The sequence below is a fragment of the Eucalyptus grandis genome, chromosome 11 (assembly GCF_016545825.1).
Source record: "Eucalyptus grandis isolate ANBG69807.140 chromosome 11, ASM1654582v1, whole genome shotgun sequence".
In the NCBI taxonomy this organism is placed as follows: domain Eukaryota; kingdom Viridiplantae; phylum Streptophyta; class Magnoliopsida; order Myrtales; family Myrtaceae; genus Eucalyptus; species Eucalyptus grandis.
This window is the reverse complement of record NC_052622.1, coordinates 34786763-34813957: the sequence shown is the minus strand read 5'-3', so window position 1 is coordinate 34813957 and position 27195 is coordinate 34786763. Positions and strand designations below refer to the sequence as shown.

Sequence of the window (27195 nt, the reverse complement as noted above, 5' to 3'; positions counted from 1 at the left end):
ATTTTGTTTTTTGTTTTTTTCTACTTGAATTAATTTATCTTGATTCCGTTAGGTTGCCTAGCTAAAAAGCATTTACAATCCATTGTCAATGTGAAATCTTTTACCACACACTTTCATATAAATGATAACTAGTTTTGATACTATGTGAGAAAATTTAACTTAAAAATTTAAATTAATAAGTGAAGAGAGACTACATAAATATAAAAAGCATTTATGACTTATTGTCTAGAGTGAATGATATTCCAACACAATTTTTTACTTTGGTTGTCAAGCTATGCACGAGCTATGTACAGTGACTTGACAGGGAACTCAGTTTCGGACTGATGCGGCAGTTTCTGTACGGGTTGACAAATTTTTCTTACTCTATTATTTGTCTGGTCGAGGGCTTCAAGGACGGGCTAGGTAGGAGTGCCAGCACAATTCTAGAGTTTAGGACAGTGAGAACTCGACGTAGGCGTCAGTAGGGCACAGACCGAAAGATTTGACGGAACTTGCATGCCCTAAACTAAATTGAGCATAATATGGACATCCTTAAGGACTCTTGTTCGTGTCATAATACCTAATGTAGCCGAGATTCGGTCGTGTGATCGTAACATAAATCATTGTGAAGTGAGAAGTTTCACATCAAGTAAGTAATGTGGCGTGAAATGACAAATATATCTCAAATTGACCTATTATTTATTGACTTAAACTTTTAAGTAATTGTGAATCTAACTGAATTTATTAATGAGTTTAGACTTAAATTTTCTCTTGATAATCACTTCGAATGAAGGTGTCATACTCATAGGTGTGCTAGAACCAAATTGGAATTGATTCGAACTGACTTGAATTTTCGTACATTTTCGGTTCGGTTCAATTAACCCAACCGAATTGAAAATCGTCTCTCTTCTTAATATTATAATTTATATAATATCTCTCATTTTCTACTAAAAATCTCCTTTCAATACTTCAAAAAAGAAAACCGAATTTGCGAATTTGCCAAACCTACGTAAGCAAAACCTCACAAAAAATTTCAAAGGGCACATTACTATACTACCTTAAAACCACTAATTTCGCCCGTCAAAACGTACGTTTCGTCCTCTATGAAAGATCGATTTATGTTACGATCACACGACCGAATGCGATGTAACCATTCAATGCCACAGCTGGAGGGACATGAATCCCACCCGCTTTGCATTCGACACGTCGTCGCGGCCTTCGCATCGCACGCATCTAAAACTCCTGATTCGGTGCGACGGGTGCGTACGCTGAGCCCGTCGTCACCAAAGGCGTGAGGCCCAACGACTAGAATGTACGTAACCCCCGCGTCATGCGCTCCGCATTCCCCTCCCCTCCCCCTCCCCCGAGACACAAAAGCAGCTCTCGTCTCCGCCTTCGCTCCAGCAGCCACTCTCTTCCAGCTGATCCACGGCGCGACGCCTCTTCGTCGGTCGATGAGGTGAACTCGAAGGCGCCGCGGCGGTCGACCGACGCATCGGAGACCGAACGAACATGACCGGTGAGTCTCTCCGTCTCTTGCTCTCTGTCCGCGTGCATGTGCTGCTTTCGAGTCGGCTTTTCGATGCGATTTGATGCGGAGATCATGCGTGAGCCGACGGTGAAGTACGCACGTCCTAAGCTTTTTGCCGCCGTCCGCATTCACTGCGAAATGCAGTTTGCATTCAGGGGCGACTCTCCGAGCCGAACTTTGCCTATGGAACGTGTCGTAGCCGATAAGTCTCAGCTTTTTCAGAAAACTCTTCCTTTTTCCACCTCTCTGACGATCGAGTTCACTTCCGCGCATCTTCGCTGCGGAACATTCGTGGCCAATACAGGCTGAAAATCATTCGCTTCTTCACTCCTTCTAGCAACGACCGTGTTCGAGCACGATGTCCCGAGCACGGTGGTTTTCTGTAACTGAAAAATCTGCAGAACTTCTCCGACAACATCTGTTTCAACAGTCAAGCCGTTTAGCAAACTGAATTTAACTTATCATCATCTCTCAACTGCAGCTATTTTCTATGCTAGGGTCGATTGTTTTTGTTAGGAAGTGCCGTTCGTCTACGTGTTACGTAACTAAACAGAAAAAGTTCTTCGATGCGATGATTCGCTCGAGTTGCGTGTATAATTAGTATTCTGAAGATCGGAGTATTCGTTATTAAGTATGGTCCACGAAAGCTCTCGAAAGTATGTTGGGTTTTCGAATTGAGATGCAATAATAGGAGGTACCGTCTCTGTCTACTCATTATCTTGAAATTTTTAGTTACCTTTTTGATCCGATGATGCTATGTAGTAGACAGCCGAGCTAATTTCGGTTGCCCAATTTTCCAGAAACAAACTGGTTCTCCGCTTGACTTTCGTGGGCTTGAAACATGCTTCAAGTTCACGCCAGTTTCAGCATTAAAGTGCGATCATTCCTTTCTTGAAAAGGCGCAAGTTTTTTGGGGTCAAAAGTTATTCTTCATAAGCTAAGGAAGACCCTTGTCCCCGTCAAGCGAAGTTTCTCTTCTCTCTTAAAAAAAGATATAGATTTTTTTTATCATAAAATACTATCAAACACGATTCATATTAACCGATTACACGTATGTAAGTCGTCGAATCACGTAAATCCCACAAAGGCCCCGCCAAATGAATCCGCCCGGATACATTAGGCTCGTGTAATCTTGGAGCACTCAATGACATAACATCTTCTTGGCGAGTCGACCGACTTGATCTAGATGAATGGGAGGTGAAAAATATGTGAACACTTTCAGATCTAAGTTATTAATGAAATTTGAACATTGCATGGTCTAGAGCTTGGGCCGGGAGTTAGAAGGCTCAAGCTTCCATGGCTCAAGCCCAGGATGATAAACAAAGGAAAGAAGAAAAGCATCCTTAAATTCTTTTTTTCTCACGTATCCAGTGCAAGAGAGAAAACCGCCCTTTCATCACGGAGGGATGCTAGACATTTGGGCCCTGGAAACCATTTCTGTTTCAACGGAGTTGGTGCTGCCTCAAGAGAATCTAGGAGGGGACAGAGAGACGACGATTGCAATCGAACTGCTCTGCCCAGCCGACCTAACGCCCTTATATCGTCAGCCGTAGGTGCTTGATTGGCAAATTATGCCACCTCGTCGAACGAGGTCCACACGATTGGTCCATGCCTACCCTTTGCAGCACAGCATATGTAGCGTCCTAGGTAGCGTACGCCTTTTCAACACTGGTCTCCGATTAGCCCACCTCCCTCAGACAAGAAAAGGCCAAGAAATTTCTTGCCGTGCCGCGAGCGTTCCGTCTCTGTCTTTCTCTCTGCCTCTCCCTTTCTCGAGGCTTTATTCCGGCAAAAGGAGGAGAGGATAAAAATTGCAAAACGAAAGCTGATGCAGAACGCGTGTCTTTTCTGTTGGGACGGGAGAGTAAATTTTTATATTTGCATGGTCGTACCGCGATCGCGACTGGAGAAGAGTCTAATATGATTTATCTGAACGGGGGGGATCTTACCCGGTAAGAAAACGGAAGCTTGGGCTCGAAGTTCACGAGCCACCACCGCCCTTCCTCTCGCCTTCTCCCGCCCAACAACGCGTTGCCTCTCCCTCTCGCCTATCACCACCTCATTGTCTTGCTTTTCCTTGCGTGTTCATCCTTTCTTTCCTTAGCTTAGAATTTAGCTTCTCCCTTTTCACTGTACGGCACATAGGATGTTCCCATCTCTTTCCGTGCCATATAAAGCCCACTAAGCTTTACGAATATGGAATTTCGAACTTCTCCTGCCAGCCCCCATCTCGTTCCAGTCTTTCAATATCGATCGGTTTCGTCGACGAGCCTTGCATGAGGTTGCATTAGGATTCTTCCTACCTTTGATCCTGGAAAGCGTACAAGGAAAGAAGCTTGAAAAGTTTTGCTGTGATTGCTTCATTTGAAATCGTAATTGGGTCATTCAGATTCCAGCATTTATTAAGCTACCAACAGTGCCTTTCGGTTTCTCCCTGTCTTGTCATCTTTTTTGCCGCTTCCATTTCCCTGTCGAGATTGAGAATTTGGAGGTGAAACGTCCATTTTTGAGGTCACTGAATCGAGCAAATAATGAAATGGGACTGCGCACAGGAACCTCAGATAATTCCTGGAAGCCAGCCATGCCGGCTGGTCACACGAACACCGTGGGTTACTGGTTCAACTGGAGGGTTCTGCTCTGTGTGATCTGGGTCTTTACATCGTCGTGCTTTGCGTTGATGCTCGTGAGGAAGTATGAGGCTTTTTGCAGTCGAAGCAGCGGCAATGGTGGCCGACAAAACCAGCGAGGGGCTGCGGGTGTTTTATATAGTGACGAGACCTGGACTCCATGTCTGAAAGGAGTCCACCCGGCTTGGCTTCTGGCTTTCCGAGTCATTGCCTTCTTCTTGCTTATAGGAATGTCATGCGTGACCGCTTTTGTGGACGGCGCCAGCATATACTACTATTACACACAGTAAGTCCTCTGTTTCCCCTCTTTTGTATAATCAGTTTCTCTCATTCCATTATCATCTCAGTTGAAGTGTATGTAGATTTGGGGTACGGTTAATATTTTGCTATGCAAGCTTGTCATTTAGCAGTTCATAGAATTTTGTTGCAATTGAGTATTATCAATTACATTTACGGAATTTCCTGGATCGGTCTACATTGGAAAACTGCATGCATTACATGGGATCACAGAAATTTGTTAGAAAGTTCAATTATGGAGCTTTTGGGTTCTGTAAAATTTTATTAATTCGACACAGAGGGCTTCCTAATTGAAGTGTAGGCAACATTAACGCGATCATAACGAGAAGAAGTAGGGTTTTCTTCCTTTTAATGATGTATGCCTGAAGCACGGATCTCGTCCCTTAACAAGTTGCTCTCACCCGAAAATGAGGCTTCATTCATAATTTCACAGGAAGCACTTTCTTGTTACTAGCTACATGAATGGTCTAGACTTCTTCCATCACTCCGTCTGAGGTTGACAGAATAAATTTCTTTCTCGACAGGTGGACTTCTACGTTAGTCACCATCTATTTCGGGGTATGTTTTCTGCAGCTCTGCTGCGCCACCATGATCAAGTCCTTCATTTTGCATCTTTGCGTCTATGTTTCCACTAGTCTCTACCCTCTTATTTTCTCTACAACTCTAACATGACTACTTTTTGGGCCTCCACAAGCTTGGTTCGTTGCTCTCTGCATACGGATGTTACAGGTACGAGAACAAAAAAGGTGAATCTGACAAGGTGGAGATAGATTTAGAGAAAGCAAATTTTGCGGCTTTAAAGATGAGGGATTCTTCTGACATGGCTAGCACCAACAAAAGCTCTGCTCCACCTGGTGAAGCCGTTCGTGAAACTGCAGGCATTTTTGGCTATTCCTTTCAAATAATTTTCCAGGTACACATTGAGCATGTGATTATTTCCTCTTAAGCTTTGAGGAGGGGTCAAGACATTGACATTATTTTTCCCTCTCGTTAATGACAGATGAATGCCGGTGCGGTCATGCTTACAGATAGCGTCTTCTGGTTCATAATTGTTCCGTTTCTCGCCATCAAAAATTATAGACTGAGATTTGTAAGTAACTGAACGCCGCTTAGTTCTTCTTTAGCAAATAAAAACAAAAATACAATCGAATTCTTAGGTGGTGGTGATTCTGTGATAGAGGATTATACATAGCTACTTCATACAAATGGGAGAATGTATAACTACTCTCTTCTTTGTGAACTCAGCACAGTAGCGCATTTCCTAATAATTGGCAAATTGCCCGTTGGAATTTCCTTCAGTCTCTTACTTGTATCCATTTGAAACAAAATTGCTTAAACAATTTGGGTCCTTCCCAATGACTTGTCTGTTGTGTGCTGCTTATCTAACGTATTTATCTGACCTTTCACTTGCAGTTGGACATAAGCATGCATACCATCAACGTTGTTTTACTTCTTGGAGATACAACTTTAAATTGCTTGGTAAGCAAGTAGCTCGCTGGAATTACTTTCTCTCTCTTTTAAGGTCAGATACCATGTGTTCTGATTCCTGGAGTTCTTCCCTTGCAGCGGTTTCCTCTCTTTCGGATTGCATACTTCTTCTTGTGGACGACCATTTACGTTATTTTCCAATGGGTTATCCATGCTTGCTTCACCATCTGGTAAACCGTCTATATTTTTTTAGCTGCATCATCGGTTCATCATGACCTATACTTATCATGACACTAAATGCGTACTGCTTTGCAGGTGGCCGTATCCATTTCTTGACTTGTCATCTCCACATGCTCCTTTATGGTATGTAGACCTTGTGACATTTTGTTGGACAGCTCGTCCTTCAACGTTTACTATGCATGAGAAATGAACAATGCGAGTCCCCCTTAATCTTCCCCGCTTGAATTACTTTTAGAATTACTTTTATTTAACTACACTTGCAAACTGAGACGGATTTGGACACCTGGATGGTTCAGTTGGCCCTGCTTTGTTTTCGAATTTGCAGTACTATGATATGTATCTGGTAGTTTCAAACAGCCTTGGTTGATTCTCTACAAATGATTGTAAGGCTCAATTCACATAGAAAGCTATTATGGCCACGATCTAGTTCATTGCATGCAATCCTGTCAGAATTTTTTAGCAGTTAAGAAAGCAAAGCAGGTTTCCTAGTAGTTTGGTTGGCTTTCCTGAGCAACTAGTCTTGACTCCTCTTATATGGTATTTGAAGGTACCTGTCCGTGGCGCTAATGCACTTCCCATGCTATGGCATTTTCGCTTTGGTTGTAAAGCTGAAACACAAGCTGTTGACAAGATGGTTCCCTCAGTCGTATCTATGCTCGAGGTGACATGGATGAATGCTTGTACGTGAAGCAAACCTATCTCATGCTATCCAGAAGAGTTCCTCCATTGAAGGAAGCAGCGGCATGGGAGACCACATTGATAATTCGTTTTGAGCTTATGCATAGGTGATAGCAGAATCATTCAATACATGCAGTTTTGTTAGTAGAAAATAAGCAGGAGAAATTCGTTCAACATAGCTTTCTTTGTCCTGGGAACATGTCGCAGCCACAGGTCTATAACTTGCAGCTGTCTGAAAGAACTCAAAAGAAGGAATTGTTTTTTTCCTCCTTCTGGGCATACGCTCATCTCATTTATTCTTGCAATGTTCATTCTGTCTCTACTTCATTGGAACAGACACGAGCACGTGAGGTAACATGTACCTGACACCATTTTAATTCTAGGGATGTTGCCCTTGTATCCTGGCGCTCTTGCTGAACATGATTTCATTGGTCAATTATATCAGAAGTCGCATTAACAAGTGCCTATTGAGCACTTGTTTTTAAAATGTAAAATGACATGAATAGTTCTTGAATTTTGACTCAATATGTAATGTAATCTTCGACCTTTCAATTTAGTCAATGTGGTTCTTGCGTTTTTGCCCAATATACAATGTTGTCTCTGAATTTTTAATTTATTCAATGTGACCTTCGAACTTTTGGAACTTTTGGTGAATATTCAAACTAATCTCTGAATTATATGAAGATAATTAATGTTATCTTTATGTTCAAGGACAACATTGAATATGGAGATGAGTTTGAACATGTATTAAAAGTTTAGAGACTACATTGCACATTGAATTAAAATTTATGGACCATATTAAACAAATTAAAAATCTAGATATCACATTATATATTAGGTTATAGTTCTCATTTTTCCTTTTAAAATGAAGGAACTATCCATTTTAATGAAGCCATTCAATTTCCAAAGCACGTTATGTGCCCTAAAAGCAAAATAGATCCAACGGCTCACATGTGATTTCTCTCTCAAATTTGGAGGGGAAGGAAAAGAAACTCAATTTCGAGTGCTTTTTCCAAACTATTCACTCGTCTGTTTTCAAGTCTTAAACCAAGGGGGATGACTGAGTGTCTTTTCACATATCTAACTTAAATTACAAAGAAAAGCTCTTATATATATATATATATAAATATACAATTTTATATATTTTTGGTCGTAAGCTCTCTTATAGTTTGAATGGAAGAAACATTTTAGGATTGAAAAAAACATAATTCTCAATTAACTAAGCAAAAATTCGAAGTATATTTGATAACTTTATGAGGTTTGCTCTTTTCCTTTACTATACAAGTGCATTCATTTCACAGAAAATGAGTAATTTGGAATTGATTACTTATATTATTTAGAAACATTAGTCAATGAAAAATATATTCATTGTCAATAATAAATTATGCCTAACGATTATCAAGAGGACAAAGAAATTTCCCGGAAGAAGAAGAAAAGAGGGTGTGCGAGGGGAAAGCTCAATGGCCAATTTACGGTTAAAAGTTGTTACAATTCTATCAGATCACAGCAAATTATGAACAACCAGAACCTACCTTCTTCATCTTTCCAAGTTCCTCGTAAACTGTGGAATGGAATATGGAATATGCACACTACTCCTAAAATACGAGCTTTCATGTGGTCGGTCTGCAACAATGCACTGGCAACAAAATCAAATCTCCACAATAGACACATAATATCGGATCCGGTATGTGGTATGTGCAATGATCAGGTCCCAGAAACCATGGAACATCTATTCTTATCTTGCCCTTGGACAAGTTCTATTTGGTCTCATCCTCTGGTTCGCAACTCAATTTCTTTTAGAGGTGTTCACAGGATTGAAAAATGGCTGCTAGATCTACTAGATAACAAAGAGGGCTTACTAGTACTGGAGACTACTGCCTCCATCCTTTGGCAGATCTGGAAAGCTCGTAATAATTCCGTCTTCCGCCAGCAGAGATCAAACTCGGAGCAGGTAGTGCAGGTGGCCTTAGCAAACGTCCAGTCCGATCGGCGCTATAATGGAAAAAAGCAAAATCAGAGTTCTCAGATCTCAGCAGAAACACAACGATGGCAGCCACCGGAAAAGGGAGTAATTAAAATCAATATAGATGCTTCTTACCTGTCTGCCATTACTGGAGCATCGGTGGCCTGCGTTTGCCGTAACTCCTCCGGCTTTCTAATCGATGGATTTACACGCACTGTTAACGCTTCCTCAGCTCTACAGGCCGAGGTGCTCGCCTTTTCTCTTACTCTTCAATTTCTACTGCAACAAGGGAAAGCCAAAGATCGATTGGTGCTGGAATCGGACTGCGCTGTCCTTGTGGAAGCCCTCCTTCACCCTGACCTGACACCATGGGAGAGCAGAGCTCTCTTCCACGACTGTGCGTCTCTCTTGCTTCGTTTCCCTAATTTGCAAATCCAGTTCTGCAGACGCGAGGCGAACTCTGTTGCTGATCGGGCCGCAAAAGCCCATGGGGCTTCTTTACTATCTTCTGATTGGCTGTCTTCTCCTCCGTCGTTTTTACTTGATCTTATGTACTCGGATATGATGTGGAACGGTTCATCTATTTTCCGTTAGCAATATACTACCGTATTAGATCAAAAAAAAAAAAAAAAAACTTCACACCGTGGGCCGCTTCGCTTTCCTCTGACCTCTGCCCTCTAAAACCCAAAACCCCTAATCACCCGTCGGCTCCAACCCCCTCTGCGCGCGCCTGCACCGAAAATTTTCTCGGCTTCTTTTCTCGTCACTTTCCGGGAAAGGAAGAGAGAAAGAGAAAGAGAAAGAGATGGTGAACCCGGAGGAAGCCGGCCTCCAAGTCCTGCGCCGCCTGAAATCGACCGACCCTCCGACGTGGCTCGCCCCCAACCCCTCCCTCGCCCAGGACGCGCGGGCCGCCTCCCTCCACCTCTTCTCCTCCCTGCAGCCCTTCGCCCCCAAGTCGCCCTTCGACCGGCTCCTCGTCGACGGCTTCGACGCCGAGCAAATCTGGCAGCAGATCGACCTCCAGTCGCAGCCGCTGCTGTCGGGCCTGCGCCGCGAGCTGCGGCGGTTCGAGAAGAACCCGGCCGAAATCTCGGATCTTTTCGGGGGCGGCGAGGCCCCCGAGGGAAAAGGGAAGGGACGGGGCGGGGGTGTTGATGATTTGGGTGGTGAGGGCATGGAGGTGGACGGGTTTGATGAGTTTGATGAGGATGGGGATAGCGATGGAGAGGAGGATGGAGAAGGAGGCGCGGAAGAGAGAGGGGTCGAGGGTGGGGAGAGTGGGGAGAGTGAGGAGGGGGAAGAGGAGAGGAATGATGTTGGGATTGAGGATAAGTTCTTGAAGATTAAGGAATTGGAGGAGTATTTGCAGAAAGACGAGGCTAGGGAATATGGCTTGGAAGATGGCTCCAAGAAGAATAAGAAGGAGAAGAAGACGGTGGCAAGTGATTCGGATGAGGAAGAAGAGGAGGATGAGGAGGAAGAAGAAGGTGATGATGATGATGATGATGATGATGAGGTGAGAATGGGTTGATAGGTGTTGATACTGTGATTGCATAAAAATCAAATTTTGTCTGAGGAGTTGGAAAATCATGACTCTGCTTTCTTGTTTGTGGAAATTTTGCTTGCAATTTTTTTTAATGTTTAGTTCTTTTTAGAAATCCTGAAATGTGAGTTCATCCAACTCCTTATCAGAAATTTAGATTCATTTTCTCGTGATTGAATATTTATATTGGCAAACACATCTTTTGCAGCTTGGCGAATTTGATGTTGATGATGAGGATGATGGAGGCATGGGTAAGCTGGGAAGCGCTAGGTAATGAATTTTACATTCCCAGTCACTTCTCTACTGTTGATAAAGTTGATGGAAATTTTAACAGAAGGCAGATTTTTATCATCTTTCTTGCTTTCATTGGAGTGTAAGTCTTCTCATTTTTGTTGCAATAACAAATGCATGACCATCATTTGAATTATGTACTACCTTATGGGCATCCCCATCCCCTCATGCCGTTCCCAAGTAGCAAAAGAGATCACAAAACACTTTCCTCTTTTGTCTCTTGAAGTCATAAATGCCATGATCGCTTAATCTGTTTAAAAACTGACTTCCACCATGCTTACAGATGTAATATCTTTTTCTTGGAGTTATTTGGCCGGCAATTAACTTTTATGCAGCATTTTCTTATTGTCCTTCTTTGCGTAATATGATATTATTTAGATATGAAGACTTTTTTGGAGGTAAAAAGGAGAAAGTCGCTCCAAGGAAATATAGGTCAAGTGATGGATTAGAATCTTCTACAGATGATGAAGGAGAAGAAAATGGAGCAGATGGAAACAAGGTAATCACTGACTGAGTGCATTTGCATAGGTATTTAGATATGTGTCTTGTGTAATGGACTGTTTTCTGGATGCTCATGTGTTAGTTGAAATAACTCAATACTTAAATCCCCTTGCGTGCAGGGAAATCATAATCTTTCTACACATGAGAAGGAACTCTTGGACCTTAAAGCTAAAATTGAGCAGATGGAGAAGTCCAATTTGGAGCCAAAAACATGGACAATGCAAGGAGAGGTGATGTTTTGTCTTTTATTCGTTTAACTTTTGTGAATTGGCTTTCTGTATTGGTTTGGAATAAATTACACAACACTTGCATTTGAATTATATGATGGTTATGATAACAGGTGACTGCTGCAAAGAGGCCTAAGAACAGTGCTCTTGAAGTGGATTTAGATTTTGAACACAACGCTAGGCCTGCACCTGTAATCACTGAAGAGGTTACAGCTTCTCTTGAAGAGTTAATCCGGAACAGGATTCTTGAGGTAAAGTCCGTATTTCGCTTTGCAATTTATACTGACGGAATACAAAACTGGAATAATTTTTACTCTCGTGTTTTACAAAGCTGGTGCCTCCGACTTAGTGTTTTTTTTTTTTTTAATTCAAGAAATAGAAAGTAATTGCTACACATTTTTTGTTGACCAAATAATGTGTCTTATAATATGCAAAAATCCCTTTATAAGTCTGCATTAGTGGCATTATTTAAAAGCATATGTAATTCCCTCAAAGCTTGGGAATGTGCAAGAATTAGACTAAACAACATATTCTGCACTGTGGAATGGTGAATTGTATGGTATGATATTGCCTGGTGATTCATAAGATATTCTGTTCTTGTCAGATTAGTTAATAATCCACTCTCACTCACGTCTTACTATGACATGTAAGGATTTCATTTTCTTTCCTATTTTAACTTCTGGGGGTATATGGACTCAAATCTATACCCTATTGAAGCTCTTTGTTGTGTCTTAGGATTTAACTGAAGATCTCTGACTCCTATTATTGTACATATAATGGACATAAAGTTCTACATTTGTAGCAAATTAACCCCGATAAGCTATTTATGATCTTCCATAGGGGCATTTTGATGACGTGGAAAAGCCTCCTAGTCTACCAACGAAAGTACCAAGAGAAATTAAAGAACTGGTAAGAATTTCTTTTAGTCACTGTTTAATTGGTCCAGTGGGCATTATGCAACTTAATTTCTTGCCTTTTCAGGACGAGAACAAAAGCAAGAGAGGGCTCGCTGAAATTTATGAGGTTAGCATGTGGTTCATTACTTTTTCCCCATCCGTATCCTGTCTCATGTCATTCTAGACTGTGGGGACTCTGACCGCTTGATGCAATAGATTGATTCTTACCCGAGAATTTTCTTTCTTGCAGGAAGAGTATGCACAGAGAACAAATTTGGCTTCTGCCCCATTGTCTTTTTCTGATGAGCTGAAAAAAGAGGCATGTTTCAAAAATTTCACATATATGTCCTGCCTTTTCATTCTATTACTGTTCCTTACACAGAACATTAGATGCCTCTGCTTTCATGATCACCTCTGTTCTTTATGTTCCCCATTTGAAACTTCATGCAATTTAATTGACCCATGGCTCCAAAGATATAATTTACTCAGTCTTACACCTCTGTTTTGATCAGGCTAGTTTGCTATTCAAGAAGGTGTGTTTGAAGTTGGATGCTCTTTCTCACTTTCATTTTGCACCTAAACCTGTAAGTGCGGGAACACCGTCAAACAATTTATTGGCGATGGCTGAGCTTTTGATTATTAATTATTTTCTGGTGACTTGGCAGATAATTGAAGACATGTCCATACAAGCAAATGTCCCTGCTCTTGCCATGGAAGAGGTAACTAATTTATTTTTGGGCAATATGAATGTATATTGATTGCATTTGGTTTACCATCATTGACTTTATTTCTTTATGTTTCTGGGAGTAGATTGCACCATTGGCAGTCTCTGATGCAGCCATGTTGGCACCTGAGGAGGTATTTGCTGGCAAAGGTGACATAAAGGATGAAACAGAGCTAACACAGGCAGATAGGAAGAGGAGGAGAGCTAAGAAGAAAAGGATAAATAAAGGTATATACAGTTTTTTCATGCAAAATTATTCTTGTTCTTCCAATGCTCTGTATTTGTGTTCTATTTCTGCTCCATTTTGCTTTTGCTCTGAGATTTATCGTTTGTTTGGTGTCAACTTGATTACAGCTGAGGCAACAAAGAGGATGGCAAAGAAGGGTAGAGAGACGGCACTGAATCGCAGTGAAGGTACCCTTTATCATTTTTGCATTGACCTTGTTTCGGTGGTATTAGAATTTCGCATTGAAATTTTCTGTAAATGCAGGCAAAGAGGAATAGATATTGCGGAGGTTCTGTTTTCTGTCAAGGGTTTCCGGTTTCCTCTCAAACAAGGATTGGGTATAATTGTCATATACTGAGTGTCAAAAGAATGAGAGGGGAAGAAGAGAATGGGCGGGCTCTTTTAGCGCCTCATTGACCCAGCTCGATGTCAAGGTCCACAAAGTCTTTGATTATTTTGGCCTGAAGTACAGAGAGACATTGAAAATAGATGGAAGATCTTGAGGGGAAAGCTAGATAGTGTGAGTATGTGAGCCACTTCACTTCATGTTAGTTTTTTGATTGAAAGGAGAAAATTTTGAAGGAATATCTTAACTCGAGGATTTTGATACGTAATCGACTAACTTATTAACTTTGTTTGTATGAGCTATTAGAATGCTTTATCACTATTTTATGAGCAGCTGCTATGGTGCTATTGAATATCGAACTCAGTCTACTGAATCAAACATCAGCATTTATCTATCCGGGAAGTAACCATTATCTTGCAGCCCATGATGAGATCATAGTTGCAAGTGTTTTTGGGAATTGCCTTGGGCTCTCCATTACGTTGTATATTCTTTTTCGCGAGTGAGTAGACGAGTGGTCGCGGCTGATGTTTTAATTCTGAACTTCTGAGGCCGAGATAATTATGAAATAAGCCGAGCAAAGTGTGTGCATGGGGATTTAATACGTGGTTGATCAGGGCATGTTTGTGTTTAACTATAAGGTTTTGGGGCTAATTCCAAAAAAAAAAAAAAAAAAAACACCAATTTTAGGTCGAGAGACAAATCAAGTTTGATTTTTTTGTCTTGTTAAAAAGCACAAACTTTTGGTCGAGTGACAATTTTTGGTCCTAAATTTTTTTTTTTCGTAAAAAATCAAACTTTTACTTTTATCCCAAATATGTCCATACCATTAACTCTCTATGAAATTAATCTTATTTTGGGAAAAAAAAAAGGTTTTAGTTGTGAGCTTAGCAAGTTTTGTTTATTATGTCTCTTGATGGGTAATGGTTTACAGCTTCATATTATGACAAAACAATAAAGTTTAGTAAAAAACATTCAATCCGAAGATTTTTGACTTGCTAGTGAAGTGTATGAGACAATAAACAGTTTCACGGTTATTTTTCAAGCTTTGGCTCAAACAAGAAGACAATGAACAACATTTTAAATTCAGCCAGTAAGTGCATATGGATTTATTGAATGGATCTAAGTTAATGAGGCTAGATTTAGGATTTAACTGAAAATTAGTGATTTCTTTTTTTAACAAAAAATGGTTGGGGTCAAGATTATTTCTCGACTCAAAGTTTGTGCTTTTTTACGTGATAAAAAAAGTTTGGACCAAATTTGTCACTCAATCTAAAATTGACGCTTTTATGAGACAAAAAAAGGTTTGTCAAATTAGTCCCCCGATCTAAAGGTAGTGTTTTTCTTGGGAATTAGTCCTATGGTTGTGTCACCCTTGTTGCAGATTCTCAGTGCTTGTGTAGTTTGTTAGGCAGGAAACTTCTCCTGGCCAAAGTCAAGTCGCCGTTTTTCTTGGGAATTAGTCCTATGGTTGTGTCACCCTTGTTGCAGATTCTCAGTGCTTGTGTAGTTTGTTAGGCAGGAAACTTCTCCTGGCCAAAGTCAAGTCGCCGTTTCTTAACACAAATTTTGGTAATGAACCATAGAACTTGTTAAGTAATCAACAGAGAAAAGTTTTCTATTCTCAACACATCGAATTTTTTTTTTGTTATGTATGATGAACCACACAAATGCACTAGATTATTGCCGAGGTCTATAAGAAGTGTGGATGCATTCAGGCATTTTTATCTTGGCCATTGATGCACCAACAAAGCATTGAACAAACAAGCTCGAGTATTTGAATTAAGGGTCATTACTTAAATCTTGCTGCAAACTCAAAAAAGTAAAGAGGCAAAGCTAAAAAGCAGGGACAAGCAGCTGGAAAAAGCAAAGCAAAGTGATTTGAAGATGCACTCATTTCCTGCTACCATAAAGCAAAAAGGCAAACCCACAACCCTCAATATTACCAAAAGCCTCCAACGCAGCTTAACTTCTCTCTCTTTCAAAGTGATTTCCAACTGCACAAGCAAAGGATCACCACCGCCAATCTTCTTCACCCACTTCCTGCTGCAACCCTCACACTAACATCAACATGGCTGAGCTCAAAAAAATGGTGGTCACCACCACCATCTTCATCGTCACGGTCCTAATAATGCCACTGAACTCGGCCACCCTCCACGTCCCGACGTGCCGATCCTACTGCGGCAACATCACCGTCGACTACCCCTTCGCCCTCCAGCACGGCTGCGGCCACCCGGGATTCCGCGACCTCCTCTTCTGCATCAACGACGTCCTCATGTTCCACATCTCCTCGGGGTCCTACCGTGTCCTCGACATCGACTACGCCTACCGTTCCCTCACCCTCCACGACCCCCACCTCTCCACCTGCAACTCCATCGTCCTCGGCCGCCGCGGCAACGGCTTCTCCGTCGAGCCCTGGCGCAGCCCCTACATCTCCGCCTCCCCCAACAACGTGTTCATGCTCCTGGGCTGCTCTGCTGTCTCCCCACTCTTCCAGGTAATATAGACTATTTGGTACGGCTGTAATCCTACTTCAATTGCATTGCGTTGTATGATGCATGTTTTGAAACAACATTAACACTTGCTTGAGACGCTCGATTCGCTGTGAAGTCTGAAAAGTGACTGATCGCCAATTTAGGAATCGATTGCACCGTTTGAAATTCATGGTACCCAATTGTATTTCTTTCACAAAAATTGGACTTCCTCTCGACCCTTGTCTGTATGACTAATGATCCGGTTTTCGTTCAACTTATCCCCGAGATCCATCATCTCCCTACTAGCCCATGACCCAGTCAACTAAGGGAGCTTCATGCGGGCAGGTGGCCCGCAAGGGATTGGTATTCCTCTTAACTATATCTTTTTTGTCTAAAATGTGATATGTGATTGAAGACTTGAAACTACTCGGAGGATATGATTATAATTGATTTGTTTTAACATTTGCATAGATTATCGATTGATTGTAAATTGAATGTTGGGTAAAGCTTAACATTAACTCACTTAACTACCTATGCATTACAACTTTAAAAACTCGCTTCTTTAATTAACTTGTTTCTTCATATTTTAGTATGTGGTAACACGTTGTTAGCGTGTGGTATTCTATCGTTAATGCACAAAATAGCTTCTCTTCTTTCAGGGCTTTGCTGACCGCCACTTGCCATGCCGGAACGTCTCGGGGATGGGCTGCGAGGAGTACTACGACTGCCCAGCATGGGACTGGATCGGCCGGAGCAAGATCGGGTCGAAGTTCGGGTCGGGCCCTCCGGAGTGCTGCGCGGTGTCGTTTGAAGCAATCAAGACCATCAACCTGACCAAGCTCCAGTGTGAAGGCTATAGCAGCGCATACACTCTCGCCCCGTTGAGGGTTGACGGCCCGCACGAGTGGTCGTATGGCATACGCGTGACGTACTCGGTGCAAGGAGGGGACGAGTTCTGCAGGGCGTGCGAGGCCACCGGCGGCACGTGCGGGTACAGCGACGTAGATGATCATAAGGATGACGGGGTCAAGCAATTGTGCATGTGTGGGGGCTCCAATTCCACCTCCAATTGCGAGTCAGGTGATCAAATTTTGTTCAAAGTCTTTGGTTACTGAATTTAGAAACCGCCAGTGCAAACTCCTTTACCAGAATCCCTCAAAAGAGTTGCAGTTTAAATCTGTTCTACGTCTCTACAAGTTTAGCAAATTTATGACGATAGCTGGTCTTAGTTATTTGACAGTCCAAGATGACGATCATGCAGGTGGGTCGCCATCAAGTAGAGGACCATGGTCTGCATTGAACATCTTAGCAGGTACTTTCTTAGTAGCTGATCTTTACCCCTGAAGTCGAATTTTGTCAGTTCAGTGACATTTAGCATTTCATCAGTGATTCTCTGAACACTTGAAAACGTAGATCAAAACCCGGAATGAGTTTTTTCTTTTTTATTCTTGAGGATGGCCTAATTCTGATTCACATCTCTTTATGTTCGTAGGTTTCATGGTATGTGCATTAGCCTGGATAACATCCCACAAGAACTAAAGATCGATACTCACCCGCAGAATGTAAAGGATACATGAGGATTCTTGGCGGTCCTCCTTGCTTGGAAGAGAGATTTTTTGTTTGCCTTTTTTGTTTTGTTTTGTTTTGGCTTGAAAGAGAGGTCGTTACGTGTGTATAAGGATTTATTACATCATCATAGAACTTCACGACATACGAATCAAACGCGACCGGTCTCCATCAATTATTACATCATGCAGAAACGAGAAGACGAACAAGAACAAGAGTCTCATCTCTGTGTATCGTGTGACAGCAGGGACGGTGTGGTAATAGTGAGAGACATGACTAGATGATATTAAGCTGTGCTGAGTTGTTAGCAATTGCTCCAGCGTCCATGAGCAGGGGCGTGAGTGTTCCCGCTCGGTGCATCTCAAGAACCTCTGCAGCAATTTCAAGTGAAAGCAAAGAAGAAAAACACAAATCCTGATCAATAGACTTGATGCCACGAGACATATTTAAGTAATATAATTGTCTGTAATGCATTCACTGAACCGATCTGGGTATGTTCAAGAGCGTTTAAGATCAAAGAAAGGAGGGAGAGACTTAACTGTCGCAGCCGCCGATGTGTTTGCCGCCGATGAAAACGTTAGGGACGGTCCTTTGCCCCGTCCACTCTGCTAGAGCCATCTGAATCTCAGAACCGTCTCCTGCGACGGCCCAAGCGTCGAAATGTTTCTCAAAACCTCAATATTTATATCAAGAACTCTTCAGGGAAATGAGCAAAAGACCATGTGAATACAAACTCTCTCTCTCTACCAACAGCCGACGTGACGAGGAAAGAGAAAAACGTACTTTCCTCATCGAGTTCGAGGACTTTGTACGCAGCACCGAGCTGCGTGAACAGCTGCTTCACCCTGTTGCAGTAGCCACAGTACGTTTTGCTGCGCCCAAAAGATGAATAAACAAAATAAGTAGTTGGATCAAGAAAGAATGGGTAGAACAAGCACATCTTGCATTTGCAGGAGGAAAAGAGAAGGAAAATTTCTACCTAAAGACGACCACCGCGGTGGAAGATACGATCTCCTTAGCCTTGTTCAACGCCATCTGGGTCTCTCTGTCTATCGATGCCAACCTGGCTTTTATGCATTTAGCAGATGCACAGATTTGATAAGATCGATGAGGCTCGACGACATTAGCGAGAAAGAGAGAGACCGAGAGAGAGAATGGAGCCAAAAGCAAAACGACCAGGTGTCCCTTGTTAAAACATGGCAATTTGCATGGACCTGCCCTGGTGTCAACGTTACATCACGTTAAGCGTACAGACGGAAAACGAAAGTCAAGCAAGCACTAGCGTGATCAACCGATCACGCCACGTCATGTGAATGCATAAAATCTTGCACTCGGTGGAACTCTTGGGCGGGTTCTTTCCTCTGGTCTCCAATTATTACTAGACTGAGCTTAAAGAACTTCTGGTTTGGAACAGTTGAGATATTTTTGGATTTTATGATTATTTTCATCAATGCATGGTTTTAATCTGGTTAATACAATATCGTGAAATGATTTATATTGGTTAAAGGCTTTGTCCTTTTTTTAATGAAAAGATGACCGGTCATTTCCTAAATTTTAGATACAGATTTGATGCGTTGTGCGTAAAAATAGATTTATCAAGATACTACACTTAATCCAGAGAAATTTGATAGCTTGTTGTCCAAGAAATTGAGTTCCCTGATTTATTTGTGTTCCACATATCGGATGCCAAACAACTCGGGTAGAGTATGACAAGTCTTGGTATACACATTAATGTGGAATTACACTGAGTAGTTAGCGGTTGCATAGCCCTAAATCACTTTACATAATACTGCAATAAAACAAGCCCAATTATCTGATCCTTAATTAATCACTAATTTTCATAATTTATTCCTGTGATACCCAAATAGGGCTTACAATCCCACCCCCTCTAATCCACCAACTTGAAGTTCACACAAATTTAACTGTGTAGCAGATAGCTTCAGCTCCAAGCAACTGCTGGAGGATAAATGAACTGATCATGATTATCTTTTCAAGTGTCAAGCTTTTTCCATCGGTTGTTGTCTACTTGGATGCAAAAATGGCTTCCAACTCTTTGTACAAACCTGTCGGCTTTGAGTTGAAGTCCGCAGACGAACTCCCAGACGTGCCCCCGCTCTTCTTCGTCCCCCAGAAACCACTCCATTTTGGACGACTGCTCGATGGGTCGGTTGGCCCTGCACTACTTCCTTCTCTACTAAAGCTTGCCTTGGCCAATTCCCTCAGTTGCCTTAGCCATGGTTTATCTGTTGTACCTGAACTCCGGCTTCCGGAGGTCCTATCCCTATCGGCAGATGATCCTGCGTCTCCAGTTTCTCCGCCACTTGGTTGAGTCCTGGGGAATTTGCTTTCTAGGCCTTGACGCCATTTCCTAGGGACACAAATAATTAGGATTCCAAGTAAAGCTACTTTCAAACCCGAGAAGAAGGATTTATCATCAGGGTCAAGCCGCTTGGTTTGTTTATACAGTGCATACCACTCATTGACCATTTGAGCCACAAATCCAATAAAAAAGAGCGCAACCATGAAAATCCCCACATAAGTTTCGTCCTGCTCCGAAAAATCCTTTCTCAAGAGAACTGCGCATGTTGCGAATATGCCTAGTTCGGTTGAAACTGATAAGATCTCGACCAGTTGAACTTTCTTCTTTATGAAAGGCTTCTTCAGCACAAGGAAGAAGAGCTGGAAAGAGGTCAGACACAAGAGGGAGATTGCCGGGGTTCTAGAAGACCAGTCGTTTATATAAGTGCCGGCCAAGATTCCTAGAGCGACCCTTTTGATACACTCGAGCAATGTATAGAATATCCTGAGGATTCCAAATATCTTTTGTATAAAGGGTGCTTCGGCATCTTCCGTTTCATCATCTGATGCAATTATGCGGTCACCTTTCCTTGGGTGGCCTCCAGATATCTGCGAGAGCATGTATTTTGGGGGACCTCTCAGGTCCTCAAACAGCGGGCCAAATTTTGTCAGGTAAATGGAATTTGACTGTTTTTTCCACGTCCATTGGCCCCTTTTACCTGGACCCAGGGTCACTCTAATAAGCTCTTGATACCAGTGAAATCGTCGGCCTACTTGATGGACTTCCTTGTATTGAAGCAGTTTCCCAAATGTAATACCAATTGAGAGGAATAGGAACATAGATAGAAGTTTAAAAGACACGAAACCCAACAGCAGAATGCCAACTACAACCCCTGATGGAGTTCCACCTACCATAGAGAATAAACAATAAGCCGGTGAAGCTAAAGAGGCAAGATAAACAGCTATTTCGTTACTTTAGAAAAAATATTCTGGTCATTATCTGGATAGAAGAGCGTCACATACCTTGGATCAGAGCAGAAGAGGCCTGACATATACAAGGTAAAGCAAGAACTAAAAGAAACATCTCCAATCTGGGGAATATGAGAGCTCCATAACAGTTTTGCTTTTCAGTTGTTTTTTTCTTGAGCTTAAGAATCAATAGAAGCAAAGCTTGCAATAATATCAAACTGCCACCGATTACTGCCAGCCAGAACATATTTCTACTGAAATCCCCCACCTACAAAAGACCAAATTGTCTCCATCAACAAAAATTAGCAGGCAGTCAGAATTATATCGAACTTCATTTTAAAATTACCCCAAATATCAAATAGGATTTAGAGCTGTCAAAGGCAAATTTGTAATCAACAAATTAGTGGCCTGAACTCATCTCGTACTAGCAAGATAGCGTGTGCGGCAGATACAGTAACTTGATGTAAAATGTTCAAATGAGGTACATGATTCTGCTTTTCCTATGGAAGCAACTACTATAGACGAATTAGTAGCATTTTCTCCTCATTGTGAATTGATTTCTTTAACAACTACCCACAATTCATTTCTGCAGCTCCTCGGATTAATTTATTTAGCAATTCATATCTCATAGAAAACACTGAGAGGCTTACCCACTTATATGTTGAGGATCCAAAATGAATTCAGCTTCTGGTTTACTATTTTCCATCTGCAATTAATTTACAATCCGTGATTATTATGGTTAACAGAACCGATGATGGAGATACAACTCTAGAGAATAGTACTATAGACCAGAAATTTCCCTAACCTCGAAAAGGGATTTGTACTCCATTGGAGAAAGCGGCAATCCATAAACTGCAGCAGCACGTTCCAGCTTCTCTTCTTTAGGTGTTCTGACTATTTCCAAGTCAAGAACTTCGCTAAAGTAGGATGTTGAATTCGCAGGTGGACTTGAGCCCACCATGACAGGATGGATGTGGCCGACTTCCCAAGGGAGACTGAAGTAAGGAATACTCCACTGCAGGTCCCTTGCAAGTTCAAAATACTCGACTGGCAATATAACTGCCAACCATCTAGATAGTGCAAATACCTGGATGTGACATGCTATTCTCTGCATGGAACCGTAAAAAATTCTATTAGTCTCTTGCAGCAACATCAGCAGTCATATATGAATTCCGCTAATAGGAAATAATCAGAAAAAACAGGACCTGAAACGATCCCCCTCTCTACTAAAGTGCACTTTTTGTATCGTCAAGTTGTCCGCTTTTCTATGGCATCTTACTGTTTCGCCGATGCAAAAGAGCAATAAAACAGTGTTCTCCAACGTATGAAATTCCAAGCGTTCAAAGGCAACAGTTGTAGAAAACAATATGCCTTGGAGAATGCCCTTATTCATGTCAATATATATGAAGTGCTATGTGGTGTTTAAACAGCATTTTTACCCTAGATGATGACGAGTCCTTTTTTCCCTGACATTGACATTGTTCAGATTTCTCACTTGGAAAAGTCTAAGTTGTGGGTTGGTATTTGTTGTTCAGATTTCTCGTAACAAGTTCCCTGATAGAACTGAAATTGCAGAATCTTTTTTCTCTGATGAGAGACCAAAAAGTCACAAAACACTCGTGTAAACAATACAGAGAATAGTGTCTGGCCAACAAAAAGAATGATGCAGAGAACTGTGGTTAAATAAAAATTACTCCATGGCTATAGTAATTTAAGTAAGATGCATGGCATTGCAAAGACTACATCATTGGGAGATTTATAACATACAAAAAGATTCCTTGAAGGACTGGATATCAAAGTGGCAGATGTCTTCGGGAAAGCACCAGTAGCAAGAAGGCTTGCTGTGGAAACAGAGAGCAGTCCGGCAGCCAAAGATGTGATACAAAAAGCAGCAGTTGCAGTGACAGAAGCAACAGAAGACACTAAGGGCATGGAATCTGTAAAATTTAGACCATAAATTAGAGCAATCAAACAAACACAGAAATGCTCTCAACAACTTAAATAACGCCTAACTGAGCTTATAAAGGCATGAGCAATTCCTTACAATGTCTCACTTGAAGAATATTGGAAGGTAAGTTTTTGTTTCCAGCAACATCCCCAGTCGCATTTTCAGGAATACTCACAGATACTACATCATCTTCTGCTTTAATCTCAATGGAGTATTTGCTTCTGCTCATTTCATAAAAGCTGGAGAGCATATTGATAGGAACAAATTCATTATGTCATATATCTTGTATATTAACTGCTGTAGAAGTGAAATCTTACAACAACAATGCATCAATTTAAATGCGGATCTTTGCCAGCATGACTATATTCTTAGGTATGAATAGTGTGTACTTGTGCATGGATTAATTACAATTTATGTGCGCACAATGCTGGGGTGGTAAAACAGAACTTACCTCTGCAAATGACCTCCTGATATTGCTATATTAGATGAATTGAAGCCAAATACTGGTTTAGCAAACTTTATTGATATAGGGATATTGTGCTCTCTCGTCCTAGAAGTAGAGGTTGTGCTCAACCTGACAGTTGGCCTCTGAGAGTCTGGGAGACACTTGCAACCATGTCAGGATAGATAATTTACACTAAAAATAATTATAAACAGTCGAGACTTTAAGAATTTAGACGTACCATAAAGGAAAGTAACTGGTGCAATAGGAGAAACGGCAATCCCTGATCTGCTAATTATTGACTCGGACTCAAGGCTTATGGTGATTATAGCAACTCCAGATGTATTGGCTACCTGAAAATTAGAAAATTTAGCTTAGGTAAATAAAGAAAATTGCGACACGCCATATGTGTAAGTTCCGGAACATGTATGCAGCAGCAAAACATTAAAAGCAAACGATATAACTGACCATGAAACCAAATTTCCGATTTCCGAGTGTTTTCCCATTGGTCGGGAGAAGGGTGCCCTGACTTATGTTGAGTGATTCTAGGATTTCTGCTGATGAATTCATGACTGGTTCCGAGAAATAGAGGTACACCGTTAAGTTGTTTTGGTCATTTGTAGCTTGCACCGTTCTGATTTGATTATTGACTTGAAGCATCTTCTCAGGAATGCGAGTCCTCAAGTCAACGGACACATTCCTTCTGTCTATAAATGCACCACAAGGAGGGGCAAAATCAGATCGCATTCACATTTGAACTAAGAATAAATCATATTCACTTTGTGCAGGTCAATTTCTCAGAAGAAGTATTTCTGAAGTGTAGCAAATGAACTGAAATGAATTCCCCCTGTCTGAGTGTAACTAAGACCTCTATTATCAAGTGCAACTAACTTCTATGTGTCTGCTCAATCATCAGCATAGGAAGATGTCCAACATTAGAGACACAATTATCCTAATTACCATAGTAATGAAAATGCCATACCAGTCACACGTAAGAAAATCTGCAGTAAGAAAAAAAATGATGGTTTTAGCATCCTAACCTTATAACTATTACAAATGCTTGTAAATCTAAGAGAAGCCCATATGAGGATGGTACTTCATAAAAGGTTGGGTGGAACTACCGCTGAAACATAGACTCACCAAAATGCACGTAAAATATTGAATTAGTCGTCCTCATGAATGCATTTCCAGCATTATCAGTGCAGAAGTCCTTATCCATAACCAGGATCGCTCGTCCATACTGGACAGTAGAATTCAAACTTACTGAAAGTGTGTATTTGAGTTTTGGCTGCAAAATGTTAAGTGTAGATGGAATGACTTGACCAGCACCATAGACCAGTAGCTGCAAAGAGATATCAAGTACTTATTTCAGTGAGTACATCTGATTATCCAAACATACAGCAAAAACCACTAATTGAAGCAGTTACATCAACTGATGATGAATTTGCCAGTAATACAAGCTCACTGGGCAGTTTGAACTGATTTGCTTGAGAGATCAGAAAGTCTCAATCAGTCAATAAGTTCATGTTGCCATCGGCTCGTTGTCTTAAGATTTCGAGTCCAAGATTTAACTTTAGAACATGTTTAAAAAAACTGGAGCTCCGTGCCCTGATAGTCATTCATTATCTTCTCCAGCACACCGTGATCTACCTAAACTATTACATCCATTTTTTACTAGAGCTGCATTTGTGAACATGAGATATTACAAGGTAAGTGGTTTCCAGAGGGATGTAGAATCCCGCAGTAAACATGATAAGAGAGGACTATTGAATCTTAAAATGTTAAAGATAGCCACCTACTCACGTTGCAGGCATCCACAGAAGAGCATCCAAAACCTCCTCTACCAATACATGGCTCACTAAATAATATAGTCACAGAGACATTAAGGGCACTCGTCAAAGATGCTGGAGATGTTATGTATGCTGTTGGCGGAATTGTATCTGCAGAAAAGGAACAATCAAATGGGTAAGTTGCGGGGTCTCTCTTTTTGCTATCTGAAGCTTGTTATAAAGCAAAATCTACACTCTGAGCAAGGGTATACTCAATTGTGATCTTGCATTTTTTCTAAGTTTCAAAATCCAATTATTTCCCACACAACATAATTAGTACAGTCGAATAACAAGATTAACCATCAGTCTAGTACCTAACCTAAGTGCCAGGTGCCAGCTACTGCCATCATGACAACAAGTTCAGTAATTCAGCATTGCCAAATGTTGACCACCTACACCTACTTCATTGTGGGTCTAGCTATGACAACTGCTTACCAAGTCGCTACGAATAGATGCACCTCAATGTAAACTTTCCTGCTGGATAGTGCTTCTATTACTATTGGCCATTGCCCTGAGCACCTCAACATAATTTCAGATGAAAAAACATAGGTGCCCAGAGTATGTTTTTCCGAGTAAGGACCAAGAAAATTAATAATTCTAGCAGCAAAAGTTTCAATTTCTCTGTTTGCAGTGAAGAAGCAGATTTTACTAATTTAAGGACACTCATGGAAAATAAGAAGGTAAATTCACGAGCCATTACCTTGTCCTTGTTGATTGGGTGCGCAATAAGGTTTATCTAAAATACTAATACTTTACAAATCATCTCCTGCAGTTTTTTGTAAGTATGATATTCTTCCTAAGAAAACTAGTTGGAACAAGAAATCAATCTAAAACTTGAATGCATTTTTTGGTTATCCTATGTTATAGAAAGATTAAACAATCCGAAAAAGATGAAAGGGATCGATTCTTGACCAATTGTCCAGTTATAGGAAGCACAGCCAATTCCTTGGGATCCCTTTGCGCACACCTCAAATGAATGATTTCCATCTAGTAAGCCACCATATGAAACTTTCCTGCCTCGACAGTCCGAGAAGGCACCACTATCCAGCTGCAACAGTTTTGCATACAGAGAAACCAAACAGTTGTTAAATCGAGTAGCATGAAAAAAAAACACTCGTAATTTGACATGACTCTCGTGTGACAAACAAAATTTGCTGCTGAATCATGTAATGAGGTGGTTTCTCCGAAGTAGTTGCCCATCAGAAAATGGAAAAAAGTTGACTGTGATTTAGCATAGAACTAAGAAGCAAGGGGAAAAGGAGGAGAAAAAAGGAGGGGAAAAAACAAAGTGAGGAACACTATTAAAAATGTAAATATTTCCCACTTCCTATTTTGTTCCTCGCAGGAAAACACAAAGCGAGAGAGAAGAATCGTCACTAGCACAAAAGCAAAGGTGAAAATCACGGTAGAACAAGAGCCGAGACAAACCTTGCAACTGAAGCTACAGTCAGAGCAAGCTTCAACATTGCCATTCACCAAAGGTTCGAAAGAAAATGCAGTCGCATTTCTATGCGAAAATGCACTAGGAAACTCAGTGAGTCTCACAGATAGCCCAGAGCCATCACAACTTATTTCCCAACACAAAAGCAGAAGAACCCAGAAAAGCAAACCCATCACCCACTGAACCTCAAGAGCCGAGAACGTCATCTCCAACGTTAACAGGGATCAGAACTCTACATGGAAAAAGGAGACATTTTCATGTTTTATCTGATGAAATTTTCAGCAGGGGATGATAAAAATGTAAGCTCGCGGACGTGGGCTGGAAGTGAGGGAGAGTAAGATGGTGTTCTTAATGAGATGGGGCTCAATGGCTGATGCAAGATTTCAGTTTTAGGATAGTGCACGTGAGACCGACAATTCCAGACAGGTAACTTCGTGTCGATAAATGAGAGAGAGAGAGAGACGTTTGAATTCAATGCAGAATAGTAAGACAGAGACGAAGCATAGCCCATGACGTGATCCACCATCACAATTCATCATCATTTCATAAGAGAAGCTCATGCATCGGACAAATCTCTCTATAACAGGTTAGTTGGGACTCTCTGGTTCAGACATTACTAAGATGCAATGCAGCATCCAATATACCTGCGCAGTTATCGCCCTCTACTATTTTTTCGTTGGCACTTATTACCCTTGCATTTAAATTCGCCTTGCTGGCTCCCACTTCCTAAG

The 27195-nt window shown here is 41.3% G+C and overlaps 6 protein-coding genes across 8 annotated transcripts; 4 read left to right on the top strand and 2 right to left on the bottom strand.

Moving 5' to 3' along the window:
* Positions 1 to 1359: 1359 nt before the first annotated feature.
* On the top strand, positions 1360 to 7269 carry LOC104426255 (hypothetical protein). Of its 2 annotated transcripts, XM_018864624.2 has the most exons (9): positions 1360 to 1498; positions 4063 to 4423; positions 4959 to 4992; positions 5129 to 5347; positions 5435 to 5524; positions 5848 to 5913; positions 6001 to 6092; positions 6178 to 6225; positions 6650 to 7269. In XM_018864624.2, exons 1-9 carry the CDS (start codon positions 1492 to 1494, stop codon positions 6765 to 6767), a joined length of 1035 nt encoding a protein of 344 aa, XP_018720169.2. In that variant the 5' UTR covers positions 1360 to 1491; the 3' UTR covers positions 6768 to 7269. The 2 variants fall into 2 exon arrangements, with proteins under 2 accessions (XP_018720169.2, XP_010037552.2); XM_010039250.3 differs by lacking the exon at positions 1360 to 1498 and having other exon boundaries at positions 3639 to 4423.
* Positions 7270 to 8500: 1231 nt separating this feature from the next.
* On the top strand, positions 8501 to 9337 carry LOC120289904. The gene has a single exon (XM_039305294.1). It carries the CDS (start codon positions 8501 to 8503, stop codon positions 9335 to 9337), a length of 837 nt encoding a protein of 278 aa, XP_039161228.1.
* A 75-nt stretch (positions 9338 to 9412) lies between these two features.
* On the top strand, positions 9413 to 13894 carry LOC104426254 (U3 small nucleolar ribonucleoprotein protein MPP10). The gene is made up of 13 exons (XM_010039249.3): positions 9413 to 10262; positions 10498 to 10559; positions 10959 to 11079; positions 11201 to 11311; positions 11422 to 11559; positions 12149 to 12217; positions 12290 to 12331; positions 12455 to 12523; positions 12717 to 12788; positions 12870 to 12923; positions 13015 to 13156; positions 13283 to 13342; positions 13419 to 13894. Exons 1-13 carry the CDS (start codon positions 9549 to 9551, stop codon positions 13430 to 13432), a joined length of 1668 nt encoding a protein of 555 aa, XP_010037551.2. The 5' UTR covers positions 9413 to 9548; the 3' UTR covers positions 13433 to 13894.
* A 1542-nt stretch (positions 13895 to 15436) lies between these two features.
* Positions 15437 to 17715, top strand: LOC104426253 (hypothetical protein). Of its 2 annotated transcripts, none has more exons than XM_010039247.3 (4): positions 15437 to 15994; positions 16616 to 17051; positions 17233 to 17283; positions 17464 to 17715. In XM_010039247.3, exons 1-4 carry the CDS (start codon positions 15569 to 15571, stop codon positions 17508 to 17510), a joined length of 960 nt encoding a protein of 319 aa, XP_010037549.2. In that variant the 5' UTR covers positions 15437 to 15568; the 3' UTR covers positions 17511 to 17715. The 2 variants fall into 2 exon arrangements, with proteins under 2 accessions (XP_010037549.2, XP_010037550.2); XM_010039248.3 differs by having other exon boundaries at positions 15439 to 15994; positions 16631 to 17051.
* Positions 17636 to 18700, bottom strand: LOC104426252 (glutaredoxin). Its single transcript, XM_010039246.3, has 4 exons — positions 18517 to 18700; positions 18321 to 18409; positions 18077 to 18175; positions 17636 to 17908 (listed from the first exon to the last, which is right to left on the bottom strand). The coding sequence occupies exons 1-4, from the start codon at positions 18570 to 18572 to the stop codon at positions 17814 to 17816; spliced, it is 339 nt and encodes a 112-aa protein (XP_010037548.2). The 5' UTR covers positions 18573 to 18700; the 3' UTR covers positions 17636 to 17813.
* Positions 18701 to 19169: 469 nt separating this feature from the next.
* Positions 19170 to 26905, bottom strand: LOC104426251 (hypothetical protein). The gene is given in 13 exon segments (XM_039305445.1): positions 19170 to 20743; positions 20859 to 21119; positions 21474 to 21510; positions 21610 to 21912; positions 22572 to 22741; positions 22849 to 22991; positions 23204 to 23348; positions 23436 to 23547; positions 23663 to 23901; positions 24335 to 24536; positions 24998 to 25134; positions 25936 to 26071; positions 26452 to 26905. Coding segments are annotated over 13 exon segments (3288 nt in total). The 5' UTR covers positions 26671 to 26905; the 3' UTR covers positions 19170 to 19559.
* Between the last annotated feature and the right edge of the window lie 290 nt (positions 26906 to 27195).